Source organism: Bombyx mori, chromosome 23 (genome assembly GCF_030269925.1).
Source record: "Bombyx mori chromosome 23, ASM3026992v2".
NCBI lineage: Eukaryota > Metazoa > Arthropoda > Insecta > Lepidoptera > Bombycidae > Bombyx > Bombyx mori.
The window spans coordinates 1,139,350-1,159,377 of NC_085129.1; the positions used below are offsets into that span (position 1 = coordinate 1,139,350).

At 42.9% G+C, this 20,028-nt stretch overlaps 1 protein-coding gene across 1 annotated transcript; it reads right to left on the minus strand.

Moving 5' to 3' along the window:
• Positions 1-7,346: 7,346 nt before the first annotated feature.
• Positions 7,347-7,988, minus strand: LOC105841535 (uncharacterized). The gene has a single exon (XM_012689798.4). The coding sequence runs from the start codon at positions 7,941-7,943 to the stop codon at positions 7,386-7,388; it is 558 nt and encodes a 185-aa protein (XP_012545252.1). The 5' UTR covers positions 7,944-7,988; the 3' UTR covers positions 7,347-7,385.
• Positions 7,989-20,028: the final 12,040 nt, after the last annotated feature.

Here is a 20,028-nt window from a genome sequence, read left to right on the forward strand (position 1 = left end):
GATTTTATTTATTTTGTCTCGTACGGTAATATCGGGACGGTTGTAGTGTATGGTTCTATCGGTTAGTATTGCGCGGTCATAGTAAATTTTATGAGTGCTATTTTCCAAAACTGTTTTAGGAGTGTATTGATAGTATGGTGTATGTGTGTCCGGGATGAGTTCATATTTGAGAGCTAGTCTTTGATGTATAATATTTGCAATTTGATTATGTCTATGTGTGTAGTCTGTTTGTGCAAGATTAGGGCATGCTCCAGTGATATGTTGAATAGTTTCTGGTTGGTTGTGAAATGTTATTATTATTTTTCCCCTTTCTCAGCCCAGTCTATCGACAGAGCCGGCAGAACTGTATATACGGGCTTTTGGCCAAGTAACATACAGTAGAGTTATTAGGCTAGTTTTTATTACGTGTATTATTCTTCAAGCTGCAGGAACTTTCTCACTATTCTGCATGTATTTAGTATAGCTGCTTTTTGTAGTGAAATAAATATGTTATCTTTTAAATCTAGAAGCTTTAAGCTGTTGTGGATGTGGTTTGGGACAACTCCAGTGGTTGAGATTATTATTGGGGCTATGTAAACTTTTTTCTGTTTCCATATTCTAACTATTTCTTCTTTAAGCTCTGTGTATTTTGTCATTTTTTCTGTAAAAGTTTTTTGAATGTTGTGGGTATTCGGGACTGCAATGTCAATAATGTAGGTGACTTTATTGTTTTTATCTTGTAAAGTGATATCCGGTCTATTGTAGTGAATCGTCCTATCGGTGAGAATAGCGCGATCATAGTAAAGTTTGCAGGAGTCATTCTCCAGAACAGTTTGTGGTTTATAATTGTAATACGGTGTGTTTGTATTTTCTATCAATTTATGTTTGAGAGCCAGTTGTTGATGGATAATATTAGCAAGTTGGTTGTGTCTGTGAGTGTAATCTGTCTGTGTAAGGGTTGAACATGCTCCAGTTATGTGCTGTATGGTTTCTGGCTGGGTGTTGCATTTGCGGCATTTATCGTCTCTAATAGTGGGATCTTTAATAATATATTTTCTGTAATTTTTTGTGTTTATTATTATTATTATTATTATTATTAATCGACTTAATTAGAGTTAGAGACCTGTGGATTCCTTTGAACATAAACATTTTCTTATTTAGTCAGCAGTCGTATAGGAAGAGTCTGCGTTTCTCTGCAGTAACTTCGATCAATACTTATTTACAACTGTTGTTTGTTTTACCGTGATTCACATCTTAATATTTTGTTTACGTTATATCGAATTTTGTCGAATAATTAAATTACTCTTGAAATCAAGTTTGTTTTGAAGTGACTTTGAATGAATTGAGAATATTAATAGCATTTCAGCATGAACTCGATTGAATTTTTTAAGTAACAGTGACTTCTTAAAATATTATTATCTTAGTAAGGACATAGTAACAAAACAAAAGTAAACAACATACATACATACACATAATACTGTTACGCCGATTAGAGGAATGCCATCTATTGCCGAATAGCCGGAACGGATAGCAAAGGATCTAGTAACATCTAGAACGCTGGAGAAATACATTCACAAAACGCCACCTATTGTCAGATAGCGAAAACACAAATCGAAAATACTCGACTTGTGAGGAATGCTCTCTGAAATTCTAGGGATGTCGTACCGACTACGAAAGCGTTTCAGAGATGGCAGAAAGCAGTTAGTAATCGGAACTATTCGAAACGAAACAGCGAATGGATCACTTGAAGCGAAACGAAAGAAATATTTTGAGTAATTTAAAGTGTTCCTTAAGTGTTTTAAGTGTTCTAAATGCTAATACAGTTTTAATTTGTACTTTGGTGGAACTTTTTATTTATCCCGAACCCCAGCGCGTAACAATACGATTAGAATAGTTTACCATTTCGAGCAAATTAATGGAGCTTTCTACCATGATTGAGAAAAGGTCCATCTTGTGAAGTCATAGGATGCCCGGTTTTGGCATAACCATATTTTATAATAAAACGACGAGCTCTGCGTGTGTCTTGTTTTAATGGCGGAAGTAGTCTGGCCGTATTGCCATAGATTACATTCTCTACCTAACATCTTCCCTTTTAAGTTAAAGACTACACTTATTTTTAAGGTAAGTACAAAACTTTTCTTATATGACTAATTTCCTTATAGTAGCTAAGACATTAATATAGAATGTTTAAAGGGTGACAATAATTGACTTTGACGATATGAAATATGACTGACAGTTGACATTTCATGATATTTTGGCACACAATACAATTAATTAAAAACAATACTTAATTTAATATCTTATGAACTTATGACTAATAATTATAACAAAAAGCAAAATAATGATAACATGTAATCTCGAGAACACATCCACACATTTATAGCTTATTTTTATAATTTATATTGTCGCTTGTTTTGTGGCCCAACCGATCGCCCGGGGCCGGAGACAAACGATGTTTACTCTGGCGCTTCGTAAAACAAACAATACTCTAAGAGAAGGTGTTTTTGCACCTATTCTTGAACATCGTATATATTATTACATTCGAGTTCTCCCTTCGACAGTGATGCTCGCGGCTCTTTTTCTCTACGTATTTTTCTTATAATATCGCCTTATTGAAGTTATCGCTCGAATGTTTTCGGCAAACACATATTTTATTACGTTTTTATTTAGATATTTATAGTTGGTTTTATTTGATTTAGAGTTAGACGAACATACCCGATGGTGATTGCTGACTAAATATTAATTTAAGCATTGCCCGAGGCTTAGTAGAACCGCTACTCACTTTGGACTCCTTCACTTTGGACTCATCATCATCATCATCTCAGCCTCTCTACTGTCCACTGCTGAACATAGGCCTCTCCAACTGATGTCCAGTGCGGCCGGTCCGTTGCCACCTGCATCCAACGTGACCCAGCGATTTTCACCAGGTCGTCGGTCCACCTGGTAAGTGGCCATATAACTCATACGAAATTCAAAACCTCACAAGCACCCAAGAGAAATAGCGTGTTTTTGTAAGCCAGTAGATTTTACAAGATGATATTATGACAAAAGGCCATCCGGTTATGGATGAGCAAATGCGGGTATGCGCCCAGGTTACCCCGAGCTTTTTTTTTTTTTATTGCCTTTGTAGGCAGACGAGCATACGGCCCACCTGATGGTAAGTGGTCACCGTCGCTCATGGACGTCAGCAATGCCAGGGGCAGAGCCAAGCCGCTGCCTACCATAAAGAACTCTCCGCAAGCCTCGTTTGAAGAAGGACATGTCATAGCGCTCGGAAAACACCGTGGAGGGGAGTTCATTCCAAAGCCGGATGGTACGTGGCAAAAAAGATCTTTGGAAACGCACTGACATATTCGTTATGTTCTCCCTGCACCATTATCCCTTTAATTCCTATCTTGAGGTTTTTATTGCGTTAGTTGGTTAGACGAGCTTGAATTACTTGACTACACGAAGAACAAGCTCACAGGCCACCTGTGTGCTCAGTGCGAACAGTGAACCTAGCGGCAAACGTAGGCAAACGTTCCAACTCCATACAAATTTGAGTTAACTTTTACGTTATCGAGAACGTTAAAAAACTCACACTAAGCACACTAGTGTGAAGTGGTTACCGGAGTCCGTAGACAACACGACATAAGCGTCGCCACCCGACTTGAGACATGTCTCCACCCTTGAAGCTCTTGAAGTCTCACTTTTATAGTAATTTCTGCCTACTTCTGCCGCGAAGCAGTAATGCGTTTCGGTTTGAAGGGTGGGGCAGCCGTTGTACTGTATAAACTGAGACCTTAGAACTATCATACTATTATACTCAAGGTAGGTGGCGGCATTTACGTTGTATATGTCTATGGGCTCGGGTAACGACTCTTATTACACGATGTTATTCGTTTATCGTTGAAAATGTTCGTGAACATGAGTCAAGTGCATGTTTCATTAGAATATTTGATACCTGTCTACGGGATTCGAACGCCGGTAAAGTGGCATCGCTTAGGTACGTACACCGGGCGTATCACCCATTGGACCATGACGACTTCGAAAGTAAAACCTTTTTTTTTGCTGCTTAGATGGGTGGACGAGCTCACAGCCCACCTGGTGTTAAGTGGTTACTGAAGCCCATAAACGTCTATAACGTAAATGCGCCACCCACCTTGAGATATAAGGTCTCAATATAGTTACAACGGCTGCCCTACCCTTCAAACCGAAACGCATTACTGCTTCACGGCTTAAATAGGCAGGGTGGTGGTACCTACCCGCGCGGACTCACAATAGGTCCTAAAACCAGTAAAAAACTCTGTGAAAGGTAATATGAATTACGGAAATACCTCACCTAATGCTATTTGATACCTTATTTGCGAAACGTGACCAAAACTGCAAAGCTAGACGAACAAAACAAAACTGCAACTTTTTTTTTTTTTTTTTTTTTTTTTTTTTTTATGATTGAAAGTTTACTGGTGGCCCGAAGGCCTTTCCAGTTTCACCAGGACAGGTGGGCGAGCAAAGGCTCAGCCAAGAGGGGTGGGATTTGCTAACAACTGCCCGAGCGCCTCCGAAGGAGACCTAACAACTCAAGAGCAATTGTTTCGCGAATGAATCTACTACCGGATCGGAATCGCGACCCGCTGAGAAGATCCGGCGAGAAACTCAGCGGGCTGATGCATGGGTTAGGTTGCACGTCGACCTCTTTGTCGAGTTCGACGAGTACGGTTACCGGGGTCCCTAAGCCTGCCCCTAGTATTAGAGCTGAAGGCATCTAATGCAAAGGTTATTGGATCTGATGGATCCGTAAGGACGTGTCTAGGGCGTCGACGGTGACTGGCTCCTGCATGATCAGGATTCGGGGAGTAGTCAGCGGCGGCAACGATAAGGCGATTATCATGACGCATAGCCTTATCGAAGTATCGTTCCGACGCTGACTTCATGTATTTCCGAATTGATTCGAGGCCCAGGTCGTCGTGTAGGTCAACGTTCCTCACGAACCACGGAGCCCCGACAGCTAACCTGCAAAAGCGGGATTGTAGGGATTGGAGGGTGTCTATGTGTGTGCGGGCCGCGTGAGCGAACACCACACTCGCGTAAGTCATGACGGGCCTTATGCAAGTTTTGTAAAGTGTCACCTTGTTCCGAAGGGACATTTTACTCCGCTTACAGATCATGGGGTAGAGTCTACCGAGAATAAACGCGGCACGGTCACGGACTGATTTTATATGCGGGCGGAATGTCATCGATGCATCCAGGGTAACGCCCAGGTACTTGACCTTCCTGGCCCAGGGTATGGGTTGTCTAAAGAGAGTAATCGGGGGTGTGAAAACTGCAACTGGAGCTTGTTACAAACTATTCAAATTAGACCTCGGCGCGGCGTACTGGGCGCACAGCTAGCGACGTTGCTGCAAACTTTACTCCTTCTTTTTGCTGTCCTTGTCGCACAAGGTGCTCGCGTCACATCATGATGAGTTTTATTTTATTTATTTATTTATTTACACTTCATTTAAAATTTACATTGGCGGGTTTTTTTTTCCTACCTAAGCTGATAGCCTTGAGAGGCTAGTAGGTGAGCTCACGGGGCTCAAACCTGATGACGTTGCTAACACGAACCCCAGCAAGAGCCGTGCTTCGCAGAATCTACCGCCGGATCGGAAACGCGACCCACTGAGAAGATCCGGCGAGAAACTCAGTGGGTTGTGTCTGAGGGTTAATTTACTCGTCGAGCCCTTCGTCGCAAGCGACGGGTTCGACGAGGACGATGCCCGGGGTTGGCGAATTTAATGCCTATGGCATTCTTTAACAGTCAACCAGATCTCCGAGCAATCCAGCGGACCACTTAGTGCTGCACTACACCAGGCAACTGACCGGAACCGATGGAGGCTGGCAGTCGACAAGCTGAAAAGGAGTCACAATCCTCAGTAATGAGGGAGTGATGGAGAAGAAGAAGAACAGTCAACGAAAGGTAGTGCAGAGTAAATAGTAGTAGGTGCAATGAAATTTATATTAAATTACAAATATATACACAAACAGATATAAGGATTTCTTTGAATTCGCGCCTTCACAGCTTTTATCACTGCTGGAGTCCTAACAGACCGAGGGCCACCACTTCTTGACCTGTCATCTACACTAGAGTCTTCATTGTATCGTTTGATGGTACGATAAACGAATCTTTTGGTTAAATAAAATTTTTTCAGTATGTTAAAAATTTGAATTGGTGCGTAACCGCAACGATGCAACGCAATAACTGCAACACGGTCTTCTTTAAGCGTCCACTCCATATTTAAAAATGAGTAAAATTCTAAAAGTATACATTTTTATTTTCATGAACAATTCGAAATTCGAATTCAATAAACTTTTTTGTGGCCAGCATTCTAAAAGAAAAGTTTTTACTGTGTGACAATACTTATGACCTGACTAGGTACATATTATATAATAGCCTACAGTATTCAAAGGAATATAATTAATAACATCACTTAACAAATAGCTTTCTTAATAAATTCAAGTTTTACGAAGATACTTTCCTTCGTTTTCCTAATACGAAGAAAATATTTTGCACGTGGATGTTTTTGCGCGCTTTACTGACGACGCCAATTTTGTTCGGAACTTGTAAATGTCGAAGTGGCGACAATGTTATCACGCGCGTCGCCACTTATCGGCGGGCAAGAAATTAATATGTTTTAATATTTAATAACAATAATAATAAGCCTTTATTGTTGTTTTACTTACTAATTACTAACTTAATAAATTACTTATAATAAATTAAATTTAAGTTAAACTTATCATCAAGTATTGCGTTCGGCGTTCAGTGTGGTTTTCAAAACAGCTTGTCTCTCGACAAAGGCCTCCTCTAAAGATTACCAATATTCTCTATTTTTGGCCATTCGACACCAATGCGGGCCGGCTACACTCCTTATATCATCTTCCCAACGTTTTGGCTGTCTTCCTTTTTTTGATATTTAGCATCTTATAAATCGACCCGGCACGCGGCAGTAGATGTATTCGCGAAGCAGCTGCTCTTGAGTTGTTAGGTCTCCTTCGGAGGCGCTCGAGCAGCTGTTAGCAAGTCCCACCCCTCCTGGATGAGCCGTTGCTCACCCACCTGTCCTGGTAAAACTAGAAAGGTTTTCAGGCCATCAATAATCCTTGCTTCACAAACAAAAAAATTAAATGTTCACGACCCACAATACAGTTCACACATGCGAATGCGACATTATATATTATAGTAATATACTGCATGGTGTATTTCTTAAAATTATTGGTATTGTGATTCAGACCATTTGGTCCGACTTTTGTGTCACTTTAAGATTTACTTTTACCGTCACTCCAAAGATTTCAGAGTGGTAAGTCACTTATCATCGGGTTACTGTAGACTCAGTGAATAAAACGAATTATTCTTATATTTCGTCAAGACTTTAATTACCATAAGTAGTTTAAGCACAAAATCTGTTCCTCTCAAGAATGTTTAATTCGCGTGTATTCTTGATCACTCGCTCCATTTCCTCGACCGTTGCATGTCTGTCGTTGGACAAAAGCATCCTACGGTTTCCCCTCAGCGGACACGGAGTATGCATCACGAATTTCTCGGTCAAGAACTGGTAAGCTTGCACTTCGTATCCAAATGGATTTAAAAATCCGTCATTAGGTTTGAGAACATAGAATTTGGCTCTATTGTTTCCTATCAGCATGCCGTTTTCTTGACCCTTGGTAGACAGTACAGGGTTGTCTTCAAACGAGTACGGGAGGCCAGGGGCCAGGTATTCGTCTTTGAACAGCTGCAAGTCTTCGGCAGTCGGTTTCGTGATTGTGATGTTGGTACAAGCGGTCGTGGGTATGACGCCGCCCATAAATGAGAAGGTGTACATTATGTACCAAGTGCCCAGGAGCCTGTCGTTCGATAGATGCTCTTCATTATTAGCCATGCACTTTATGTCGATATCCGTCAAAGCGAACGCTGGCACTAAACACGCTAGGTATATTAACGACAGCATTGCTAGCGGTATTGACTTTGGTATCGTGTAATCGAAGTCTTATATATGTACGTGTACGGGTACATTACGATTTGAATCTTATCGCATTGACTTTACGATCTCATATATATTAATTCGGTTTTACTCGAGTTTACAAGAGATAATCGATACGAATTAGAGGCTATGCTGTGTAAATTCAATTGAGTCAACAACTTTTTGTGTCACGCCCGGTGTCAAAGTGGGCCGAATCCTTCGGCTCCGATTCCCGCTTAACACCAAACTGCTTGAACGAAAAATCGCGATAAAATATATTTTAAAAATCACGATTCTTTAAAAACTGGCGCTTGGTGAATTGTGGGCAGGAATTTTTGACATAACAATTCGTTTCTCTATATTCCTTCCACTCAAGATTTTCACAGCGTGAAACGAATTTTTTTTTTTTTTTTTTTTTCCTACCTATGCTGATAGCCTTGAGAGGCTATTTCAGCTTCGCCCTAACGTTAGTAGGTGAGCTCGCGGGGCTCAACCGGAGAGTTGCTAACACTGACCCTAGCAGGAGCAGTGCTTCGCAGAATCTACCACCGGATCGGAAACGCGACCCACTGAGAAGATCCGGCGAGAAACTCAGTGGGCTGTGTCTATGGGTTAGTTCGCTCGTCGAGCCCTTCGTCGCAAGCGACGGGTTCGACGAGGACGGTGACCGGTGCTTGTGGTGCCTAAAAGCACCGTTAATGGATCAGGAGGATCCGTAATGACGTGCTTTGGGCGACGTCGACGGTTTACCATTCGGTCTACTGGGTCGGGTATGTAATTTCCAGCGGCTACGATGAGAGGGTTCTCATGTCGTGCCGCCTTCTCAAAATGGCGCAGCGATGCCGACTGTAGATACTTACTAAGAGAGTCGAGCTCCAGGTCATCGTGGAGATCCACATTCCTAAGGAACCATGGCGCTCCGACGGCTATCCTGCAGAATCGTGATTGAATAACCTGAAGGGATTTCAAGTGGGTGCGGGCTGAGTGAGCGAACATTACGCTTGCATACGTCATGACGGGGCGTATACAAGTTTTGTAGAGAGTTACCTTATTGCGGAGGGACAGTTTGCTTCGACTACAAAGCATTGGATAGAGTCGTCCTAGAATAAACGCGGCGCGGTCGCGTACCGTTTTTATATGGGGACGGAATGTCATCCCTCTGTCGAGGGTGACGCCTAGATATTTGACCTTCGAGACCCACGGTATGGGCTGGCCAAAGAGAGTGATGGGACTAACGGCGGAGGTGTTTGCGCGCCTACTACGGAGTGGGATGCTCGAAGTGATGTTCGGAGGACGACCCCTTTTGAAGAGCACCGCTGCGCTTTTCGTGGGGTTGATGTCTATTCGCCACTTCCGGAACCACTGTCCCATGGTGGCTACTGCGATCTGGAGTCGCCGATGAAGCAGCGACATCTTCCTACACGAGTAGTAGATAGCCGTGTCATCGGCGAAGAGCGCTAGATGGGTTTCCGGAGACCGGGGTATATCATTGATATACAAACTAAATAATAACGGGGAGAGCGCGGAGCCTTGCGGGACTCCGGCAGTCAGTTGACGGGGACGAGAACGAGTTCCCTCTACTCGATATCGAAACGAACGGTTCGACAAGAAGTCTCGTATGATGAGCACGAGTCTGTCTGGCACTCCCATGTTGTACAGTTTGTAAATTAAACCGTTGTGCCAGACTTTGTCGAACGCCTTCGCGATGTCGAAGAAGAGGGCGCCGGTCGGGATTTGTTTACGCCTATTTAGTCCTATCAGAATGTGCTCCGTGAGGCGGTGCACTTGTTGTACGCACGAGTGTTTTGAGCAGAATCCGAACTGTTCGTCTATGAGAATTTTGTTCGCGGTAACAAAATCCCAGAGGCGTTTCCTAAGGAGACGTTCATAAATTTTTCCTATCGTCGAGAGGAGACTAATCGGACGGTAACTAGAAGTTTCGTTTCTCGGTTTGCCCGGCTTATGTATACCGATAACGTCCGCTTCTTTCCACACCGCGGGAAAGATGCAGTGCGTCATAGCGGCATTTAAAATTTTTTTTTTTTTTTTTTTTATAGCTTAGATGGATGGACGAGCTCACAGCCCACCTGGTGTTAGGTGGTTACTGGAGCCCATAGACATCTACAACGTAAATGCGCCACCCACCTCGAGATATAAGTTCTAGGATCTCAGTATAGTTACAACGGCTACCCCACCCTTCGAACCGAAACGCATTATTGCTTCACGGCGGAAATAGGCGGGGTGGTGGTACCTACCCGTGCGGACTCCCAAGAGGTCCTACCACCAGTAAAACAATAGCAATGTTGTAGCCAACATTGCTATCAGTTGGACTGGCAAAAATTTTAGCGCGCGGTTGTGGATGCCGTCGGAGCCTGGTGCCTTCCTAGGTTGGAGGTTGTGGATCGCGTCTCTAACTTCGTCCGTGGTAATGGGGGGTAACGCGTCCGAGGGCGGCAGGGAAGCTCTGCGCTCGACCTCCCTGTCGACTAACTCGGTGTGTTCGGGGTCCGCGTGTTGAGTGCTGGTGGTGCACTGCTCTTGCAGTGCATCGGCCAGCAGCTCAGCCTTGTCATCGTCATCGAATGCCGGTGGTTGGCCTGAAGGGCGTAAGAGGGGAGGCATAGTAGCGGTAGTTTCGGATTTGAGAGTCCTAGCTAGTCGCCAGTATGCTTGGCGGGAGGGCGCGAGTTGTTCTAAATAACTATGCCAATTATCGTTACGCGCGTCGCTTAAGCGGGAGTGGACTTCGCGTTGTAGACGACGCATCTGAATCCGGTTTGAATGCGTGGGAAGACGATCGTAGGCCCGGATTGCCGCGTTCCTAACTCTTAAGAGATTCCTAAGATCGGGGGACAGTCTGATGCGGTGGAAGCTGTCCTCCACATCGACTTCTTTAGAAGATCTAATGATCGCGGAAGAGATGTGATCGGTAATGATGTTTATGGATTCGACGGTGTCCTCGGGGGATGGATTCGAATCCGGGCCGTAAGGGAGGATTGGCGGAGCGGCATCGGCTAGGCACGTGCCCAGCTTATTCCAATCCACCATGGTCCTCGTAACAGTGACTGGGTTGTGAGGGCGACCGAGCTGCATAACGACAGGTCGGTGGTCTGAGTCGAGCTCTGACATTGCTTCGATGGAACGCAAGCGCAGAGTTACGTTCCTAAGCAATGCCAGGTCTATAGTGCTCGGACGGAGCGCGATGTTATACGGATAACATGTTGGAGTTGGGGAACCGACTATTTCAAAGGTGAGGTCGTCTATAAACGCGTCGAGACGCCTACCGTTAACGTTTGTACGATGGCAGTTCCACCTAGTGTGGTGGCAATTTAAATCGCCTGCCAGGATGACAGAGTCTCCCATGCCGAACAGTGACTCGATGTCACTGCTCAGAAGGGGCTTGTCCGGGGGGAGATAAACGGATGCGATGACGATCGGCTGGTGTCCCGTCAGCGAGATACGGCACACTGACACCTCGATATGTGAGAGCGAGGGAGTATCGAGAGGGACAACGTGCAGGGCCCGCCTATAGTAAATGGCAGTCCCGCCTTTGGAGGCGGTGAGTCTGTCATTCCTAACCATGACGTAATTCGCGACTTTCGGGTCGCGACGCGAGGGCTTCAGACAGGTTTCCTGCACTAATAGAATATCTACAAGATTATCGCGGAGGAATTCAAAAATTTGATCGCGTTGCCGCGCGAGTCCGTTAGCATTATAGAATGCTAACGTAAGGGAATACGGTTTTTCTCTACCTTTTTGCGCCATTGGTTACCGGTAAAGGTTTTATAACGTACGCGACACGGACTTGTAGACGTCCATGTGATCGAAAGCGGCCGCGAGCCGCTGTTCGGGGGTTACCGACCTACGTATCGCGTCTGCGAACGATCGCAGACGGTCGAAGTTGACTGCGGTGACGAAGTCACGCACGAGCGCGAAGTCGTTGACGGCAGAGGGTTGCGGGGGACGGAACGCGGGCGCGGGGCGAGGTGCGAGCAGGGGCTGGGGCGCGGGGCGTGTCACGAGCGGGGGCGGGGGTGCGGTTTCCGTTCCCGCCTTCGTATACGGCAGCGGCTTTTTCCACGCCGAGACCGTGGGAACTGCAGCCGGCACGAAGGCGGGTTTCGGCACTGAAGGTGCCGAAGTCTTTGGGCCGACGGTTCGCGGAGCTGGGTGGGTTGGACGTTTTCGCGGAGCCCTGGGACATCCACGGTAGTTCGCGGGGTGCCCTTGCTTAAGGCATAGGACACAGCTGGGAGGTTCGGTCGCGGTTTCCCTATCTCTAACGCAATCTAACGTAGCGTGATCGCCGAGGCATTTCACGCAGCGGGGGCGCGCGTGGCAATTACGCGCCGAGTGGCCATAGAGTTGGCACCTGTAGCACTGCCCGGGAGTGCCACGCTTATGGGGGGCTTCGATCGAGATCCCGGATAGGCCGCAAATTGTCGTGAGACATGCGATCTTCTTTTTGGCCTCCGGGGTGGGTTCTAACGCCACGAGTATCATATTATAGGGCTGTTTGCCCCGCCCGCTGTGCATCCGGTGCACACTAACTATCGGGAGGGCCTGAGCGGTCAGATCCTCCTTTATGTAGTCGATGTCGAGTTCTTTAGGGACTCCGCGTATTACTACGCGGAGCTCGCGGTCCTCCTGAAGAGCATAGGTGTGGAAACCTATGTTCTCCTTTCGGAGGTATGCTGAGAGGGCCCTATGGTCGCCCGGCGTTGCGACCTTTATTTGAATCCCATGCGCGACGTTACGCGCATGGGTATAATTAATTTTATTTGCCTGAAGGGCCTGGGAAACGCGGTTCCACGCAGTTTTTTCCTGGAGAATCAGCGGGGGCGGGGCAGCTACTTTAGGAGCGGGCGCGGGTTTGGGGCGCGGCGGTGGGGTTACGCGGCGAGCGGAGTCCGACTCCGGTGTCACGACTACCTGCGGGCGGGAGGCGGTCGCGGGTTTAGTCTGCTTCGTCGTGGAGCTCCGGGACTCCACGGCGCGAGTACGCTTTTTACTGCGCGTTACGGTTTGGAACCCATCCGAAGTTCCAGGCTGAGGGCTTGACGCGGATTCGAAATCCATCTCCGATTCGGTATCGGAGCCTGAACTTGAAACGATCGAGGTCGCGGCGGACGTAGCGCGTGATGACGTAACCGACGCGGGCGCGGGGGTGGGGGTAGCGCTAGGCGCTTCGTGAGTCGCATCGTCGGAACGTGCGCTCGAACTTAACGCGGCGGCGGGGGGCGCGCGGCGTGCCTCCGAGGCACGGTTGAAATACGCGGCGACGGACGCGGGGGGGGAGGGATTGCCACGGGAGGCCCTATAGGCTAAATATTCGGCCCTAATTGTCGGGTACCTTTCCCGGAGGAGTGAAACGAAACGCATTTGCACATTTTTTATATTATCTGTGCATTTTCCCTCGCTGACGACTTTGGCGCCTTTTTAAAAAAAAATCAAAACATATTTTATCTAATTATTATTTTCATACTAAAAATATATAACATCACTTCCACAAAACCGACTTATTATTTGTTCCAAGCGTAGACACCCTCCAAATGTTGTTGATCTGGATTATTTTGTTTATATATGTATTCCAATACGACATTCATTAGTAGATTGTAATCGAATTGGAAAAGTCGTTCATAACGTTCTTACTCGATAATCCGGCGTTTGATCAACTGTATCTCGACGGAAAAGTATTTTGTACCGATATGTTCTTCACAAAAACCTTATCATCAGAATCTAATCGATCGCCTTTTAGACGTCTTTTTTATTCAAGATTAAATCAGTGTGTTTCTAGCTAATTATTTTTTATGATTCTTCAATTTTGTCTTTTCATATTCACGGAATATTCATTGAAGAGGTACAGGGTACAGAAGATTTGACTACGCTAATTGCATATTTTATATCTGATCCAAGTATTGTCATTGAGATTCTGTTTGTAGTTCTTTATTAGATCATTCATCCTATTGGAAGCGGGTGCATTAGTAGAATGCGAGAGCCCTTAAATAAATTCAGTCAATTGATAGTTTTTTTATCGCTTACATGGGTTGACGAGCTCACATCCCACCTGGTGTTAAGCGATTACTGGAGCCCATAGACATCTACAATGTAAATGCGCCACCCACCTTGAGATATGAGTTCTAAGGTCTCAGTACAGTTACAACGGCTGCTCTACCCTTCAAACCGAAACGCAGAAATAGGCAGGGCGGTGGTACCTACCCGTGCGGACTTACAATAGGTCCTACATGAGTTTTATGTGTATTTATGTATGTGTATGTGTTGTATACAGTACAACGGCTGCCCCATCTTTGAAATAAAAATCCATTACTGCTTCACGGCAGAAACAGCCAAGGGGGTAGTACTTACCTGTGCGTGCTCACAAGAAACTATCACCAGTTATTATGCAAATTATATTCTATTCCGGGTTTGATTTTTATCACGCGGTGTTACTCCTTCACCATGGAAGTCGGTAGCCAGTGGCTTAGCTCAGCCCCTGGCATTGCTGAAGTCCAGGGGCGACAGTGACTACTCACCATCAGGTGGGCCATATGCTTGTCTGCCTACAAGGGCAATATAAAAAGTCATTCGTGAATCCATCATCATCATCAGTTTTTAAGTACGTATTTTTTACTGGTTATTAATTACTGGTGATAGGACCTCTTGTGAGTCCGCACGGGTTGGTAACACCACCCTGCCTATATCTGCCGTAAAGCAGTAATGCGTTTCGGTTTGAAGGGTGGGGCAGCCGTTGTACTATAAAAACAGAGACCTTAAAATCCATATCTCAAGGTAGGTGGCGGCATTTACGTTGTAGATGTCTATGGGCTCCGGTAATCACTTAGCCCTAGGTGGGCCGTGAGCTCGTCCAATCAAAAAAGGAAAAAAAAAATCGCACATCAGTCGTATCGCTCGATAGGAATGCGATCGCGATCCTTAATCCTAATCGATATAAGAATACATCATCGATACATCTAGATAATCAAGGATACGTCACACATTGATATATTTACGGAGATGGAAGAGATCTATAACTGTGTAACGTTCCAATTAAATACGTATTTTTCTATTCTATACATCACAACAACACCTAGAAAGTACAGAATCTAGAGTTGTACGTTTTTGAAGTGAAAACTTCTTTAGAATCGTTGTGATTTGTGTGTGAAACCGGATGCAACGGAAAAAACAACAGGTAAGAGACACAAATACAAAAATGTGTAGGATGAAGCCAGCAAAGAATGAGACAGAAATATACATACTATTTAATACAGCGCCATCTGTGAGATTGTTTAATACTAACGTGTGTATGAAAGCTCTTGTAGTGAATTTTAATTTAGGATTATACGTGAAATTAAAATATCAATTCACAGAGGGCGCTACCTTACAATTATTTACTAATGACAAAATTTTACATATACTTAAGACGTTTAGGATAATTGTATTTTAATTTTGGAAGGTTTCACTTCTACCACGTGTGAATTGCACACATTTTTAACTGACGCGACGCTGGGGGCACGCGCCTACTAATCCGATAATGATGTTTACACAAAAAAGACCAACAAAAGGTCGAATTAAAATGAGATTTTTTCCCTAAAATAGGGTGATTTTCGCCAAAATTCGCTCTTTCATCCTATTGTTAGCTGTATGCGAGCGTGACAAATATCCATTGATTTCGTACTTAGCTGAAATTATAATGCTACGCGTCAATCATTTGATAATAAGTATTAAGGAATTAGAAATAAAAAAGGTATTTTTGTATCTAAGCAGAATCGCGTCCCACCTGGTGTGGTAATTACTAGAGACCGATATTAACATGTGAATGTAGTTATTTGATCGTCCATGGCCTATATAAGAAGCACGTATATATTGATACGCGAATATTGGATTGTTCTTGTATCAGGATCTAATTTTTTAGTATTTATGTACCGTAGATGTTTTAAGAGGGAGATAAAAACAACTATAATTGCCGGTATAAATATAACCATCATCTTGCCTATTCTGCCGTTATAGCACAGGCAATCTCATGCCTCAATGTTGACGCTTGTTTTTATTTTTTATTTTGGTTACCGTCGCCCGTGGACTTCAGCCAGGGGCGGAGCCAAGCCACTACCTGCCGCTTAATACTCTCCACAAGCCTCGTTTGAAGAAGGACATGTCATAGCACTCGGAAAACACCGTGGAGGGGAGCTCATTTCATAGCCGGATGGTACGTGGCAAAAAAGACCTCTGGAAACGCACTGTGGATGACCGCAGTGTCTCCTTGCAGTATGGATGAACTCTACTCCGGCGGCGGGCGGTGCGATGGTAAAAACGAAATGATGGAATCATCTCGAACTATTGCTCAGAGCACTCCCCATGGAACTTACGGTACAAAATACAGATGGAACCGAAGTCCCTCCGCAGACCCAGAGGTTTCAAACGACCCTTGTAACCATTTAATACCAATTGAGCCATGCGCGTGGTCATCCATCTTAAGCAGTAATAATAAGACAAGATTATTTTAGAACCTGCAAATAACTCTGCGTCATCACGACAAGCAATTATGTTTCGTGGTACACCGTTAAGTCTAATGATTTGTGGGGCAGACTAATTTCTTAGAAATGTTTTTGCTCTGTATGTTTTATCAGGACTTGATATAATAGTTTCGTCTTGCGATCAAATTTAAACAATATCCCAGCTTGGTAACTTTATTTCATGTAGACTCGATAATTGAGATGGTAATTAACTTTTTTCTCTATATTCGGGGAACACAAGGCAAAAGGAATTTCTCGCTACAGCGGAGAAAAAACAAGCCGACAGACTCAATTTCTTAGACAAATTGCGTACACAACTACACAGTGTAATGAAGCGTAGTAGGTTAAACTTGTTATCGTTTTGATAGTTAAGGTGAGCATATGTGTATTAAGGCAATTGACATCGACGCTAACAGGGACACATTCACGTCACGATCAGTCGAAACAAATTCTCATCATACATGATTGTAACATAAAGATAACGTATCAATAAATATGAAAGAAGCGAATTAATTGAACTTACTTTGGGCGTTCAAAAAACAATTGTAATAAACTAGTATATTTGAACTAAACGTGTTGTATTGCTGCAAGTTAAATACGCTTCCGCGTGTACGTCGGCAATCCTTAATTGTGTTCACGTAAAGGATTGCGTATTTTTTTGCTCGAGTACGTGATATGAATCTTCTTTGCTCGACTGTCGGGCTTTTTGCTGTAATATTTTTTTTGTTGTTGTTGAAAAAAAACTGAGAAAAAACGCCAGTGTTTATATTCGGTTCAGTAAGCTTTTAGATTTGATAACATTATGGAACTTTTAATAGTCGGAGATGTTTTTTGTTCGTTATTTTTCTTATAGCTGCGAAATATAAAGAACTTGAAACCATTTTTAACTCTTTTTATAATGTAATAAATAATTTTGAAGAATTAATTTAATACTAGTGGTCCTGCACTGCAGTAGTCGAAATTCGACTATAATTAATTGAAATTGTAAGTTTGTACACTATTATGGTTCTATTGTCAAAGACTATTATACTTCTACAATCACAAATTTCGCCAAGACTACACTATAGAAAAATATTAATAAAGACAAACAATATTTAATCTATTCTCAATTTGACCACATACGTCAAGAACAAAAGTTTGACAATAATCTATGTGTGTCAAATACATGGTAGAGTGTGTAATGTTTTTTTTTAATTGTTTTAATGTATTATTAACGCATATTAACGTATTCTCAATTTGATCACAGACTTTAAACAATAACAAAAGTTTGACAATAAACAAAGAGTGTATATACTATGTGTGGGTGTCAAATACACGGTAGTGTGCGTAATAATTTTTTTTATTGATTTAATGTATTATTAACGCATAATTAAAAAAAATATAGCATTCTGCACTCCTTCTCTATATTCTCTATAAATGTGGGAAATTTCATACTCCTCCGTCCGCGCAATTTTCGTAAAAAGAGGTACAAAGTTTTTGCTTCGCGTATTAATACTTATATATAGATACCGCTGTGAACCGTAAAATTGGATAGCAGTATCATTTGGACTTCCGCCTTGTAAGGCTTGCCACGGCCTTCAGTTTATTATGTCTATGGTCAACTAACTCTTATAGTCTGGTCGACCATTCATCTTAATTAAGAAATTTGAATTAGATTGAAAAACTATTCTATATTTGTTCTAATGCCCCTTGGGTAGTTGCTTCTCCGGCAGAAAAACATACAACATCTCCTAATTCTGTTGTATTTTAATTACCTTCTCTCATCTCTTTGATGAACAATAACGAAATCTTCACGTAACTAAAATAAGCTAAAAACCGATCAAAGCATCGTAAATCGCCCTGCAAAAGTAACATTAACAGATCTAATTACTGGTGGTAGGACCTCTTGTGAGACCGCGCGGATAGGTACCACCACCCTGCCTATTTCTGCCGTGAAGCAGTAATGCCTTTCGGTTTGAAGAGTGGGGCAGCCGTTGTAACTATACTTCAGACCTTAGAACTTATATTTCAAGGTGGGTGGCGCATTTACGTTGTGGATGTCTATGGGCTCCAGTAACCACTTAACACCAGGTGGGCTGTGAGCTCGTCCACCCATCTAAGCAATAAAAAATATAAAAAAAAAAAAAAAATCTAATTACTAATTACTCCGGCAGCAAAACGTATTAAATAGATAAAATGATAAAAAATATCATACCTCTTCTTAAAGGTTTAGTAAGTAAGGAATAAAAGAAAGAAGCTTTCATTCAAATCTGTAACAAAATTTTTAATTAGGTACATCCATACATTTCTGCTTACACTACATAACATTTTTAAAACATATTTTTAATCTTGTTTGTACAGTAATATTTTATCGTATTATCATTTAATAAAATACTTGTAATAATTCAAAGGTTATTATAAAAATTATTTTATAGGGGCTACAATTGAAATGTTGAACATAATTTATGCGGATCATATGTGGAAGTGTGGCCATAAAAACAGCGAGATACAAGTTTTGGTGGCATAGCGTTGAATTGAATTGTTTTGGTCTACAGTCTGGTTGCCGTGCGAGAAAATTCTGTACAAATTGTTTTTGGCGATAGGTGACTTTATCTTAACCGTAGTTTCCGTGTACAAATAGTATGCATTAAATGCGATGAGAAGTTTGTAAATGTTTAACATAGCTCTTAGTACGGAAATCAAACCAGTAGACTATTGAGATGCATTGCTGTACCAACAACACTTATTTAATGTACTCTTTTGTTTAAAACAAATAAGAAAGGCTTAAGTATTCATAACTTTACCTAGTTTAGTGAATAGAACCCTAAAAATACCTTGGACTAGCGGGCTGTTCCCAGCATCTGCAGACTGTCAAGTGACATGTAACCGCGCGCAGCTTAGCCGCCGGAACTTCGTAGGAGGTTCGGCCTCTGCTCGAAAAAAAAGTTATAACATTACCGTTAATTCGTGATGTAGTTACATAAATAAAAATAACCGACAAAAAATCTTAAGGTCTCCAATTTTAAAAATATCCAAAATCGCTCCTATTACATCACCGCTAATGAAATCTCGCATTTTGTAGCTCGACTATAAGACGAATACTAGAGCATTAAATTCTGTGAGAAAATTAAACAAAATATGAATTGATAGGATCATAAATATATATAACAAAAGGGGGAAAGGCGGATGTTTGTTTATCTGTTGCGAATTGTACGCTTTGCCCTTTGGCGTGGTTTTTGCGAAGTATACAGAATTAAGCTCCAAAGGTTAAAGGAAGTCAGGTAAGAATGAGCTTTCGTGGTTGTAGAACACGATATTGGTAGGGAACATTTTTTTCTTTCTTGCGAATATGGGTGATTAGGCTCACGCCCTGTCCGATGTTAAGTTGTCACTTACCCTTTTAAAAGGGAACGCTTTGCGATACCTAATCTATTCACGCGTACTGTAGACTATTTTTTAATTTTCTGGGTTTGATTTCGCATTGGTAATTGGTATTCGTAAAAGCGAAGGCTTACTCTAGTTGACGGAGACTGCACCAAGGAAAATCAGCCAGGCGATAGTTCCCTGCTTAAGATCCTCATCAT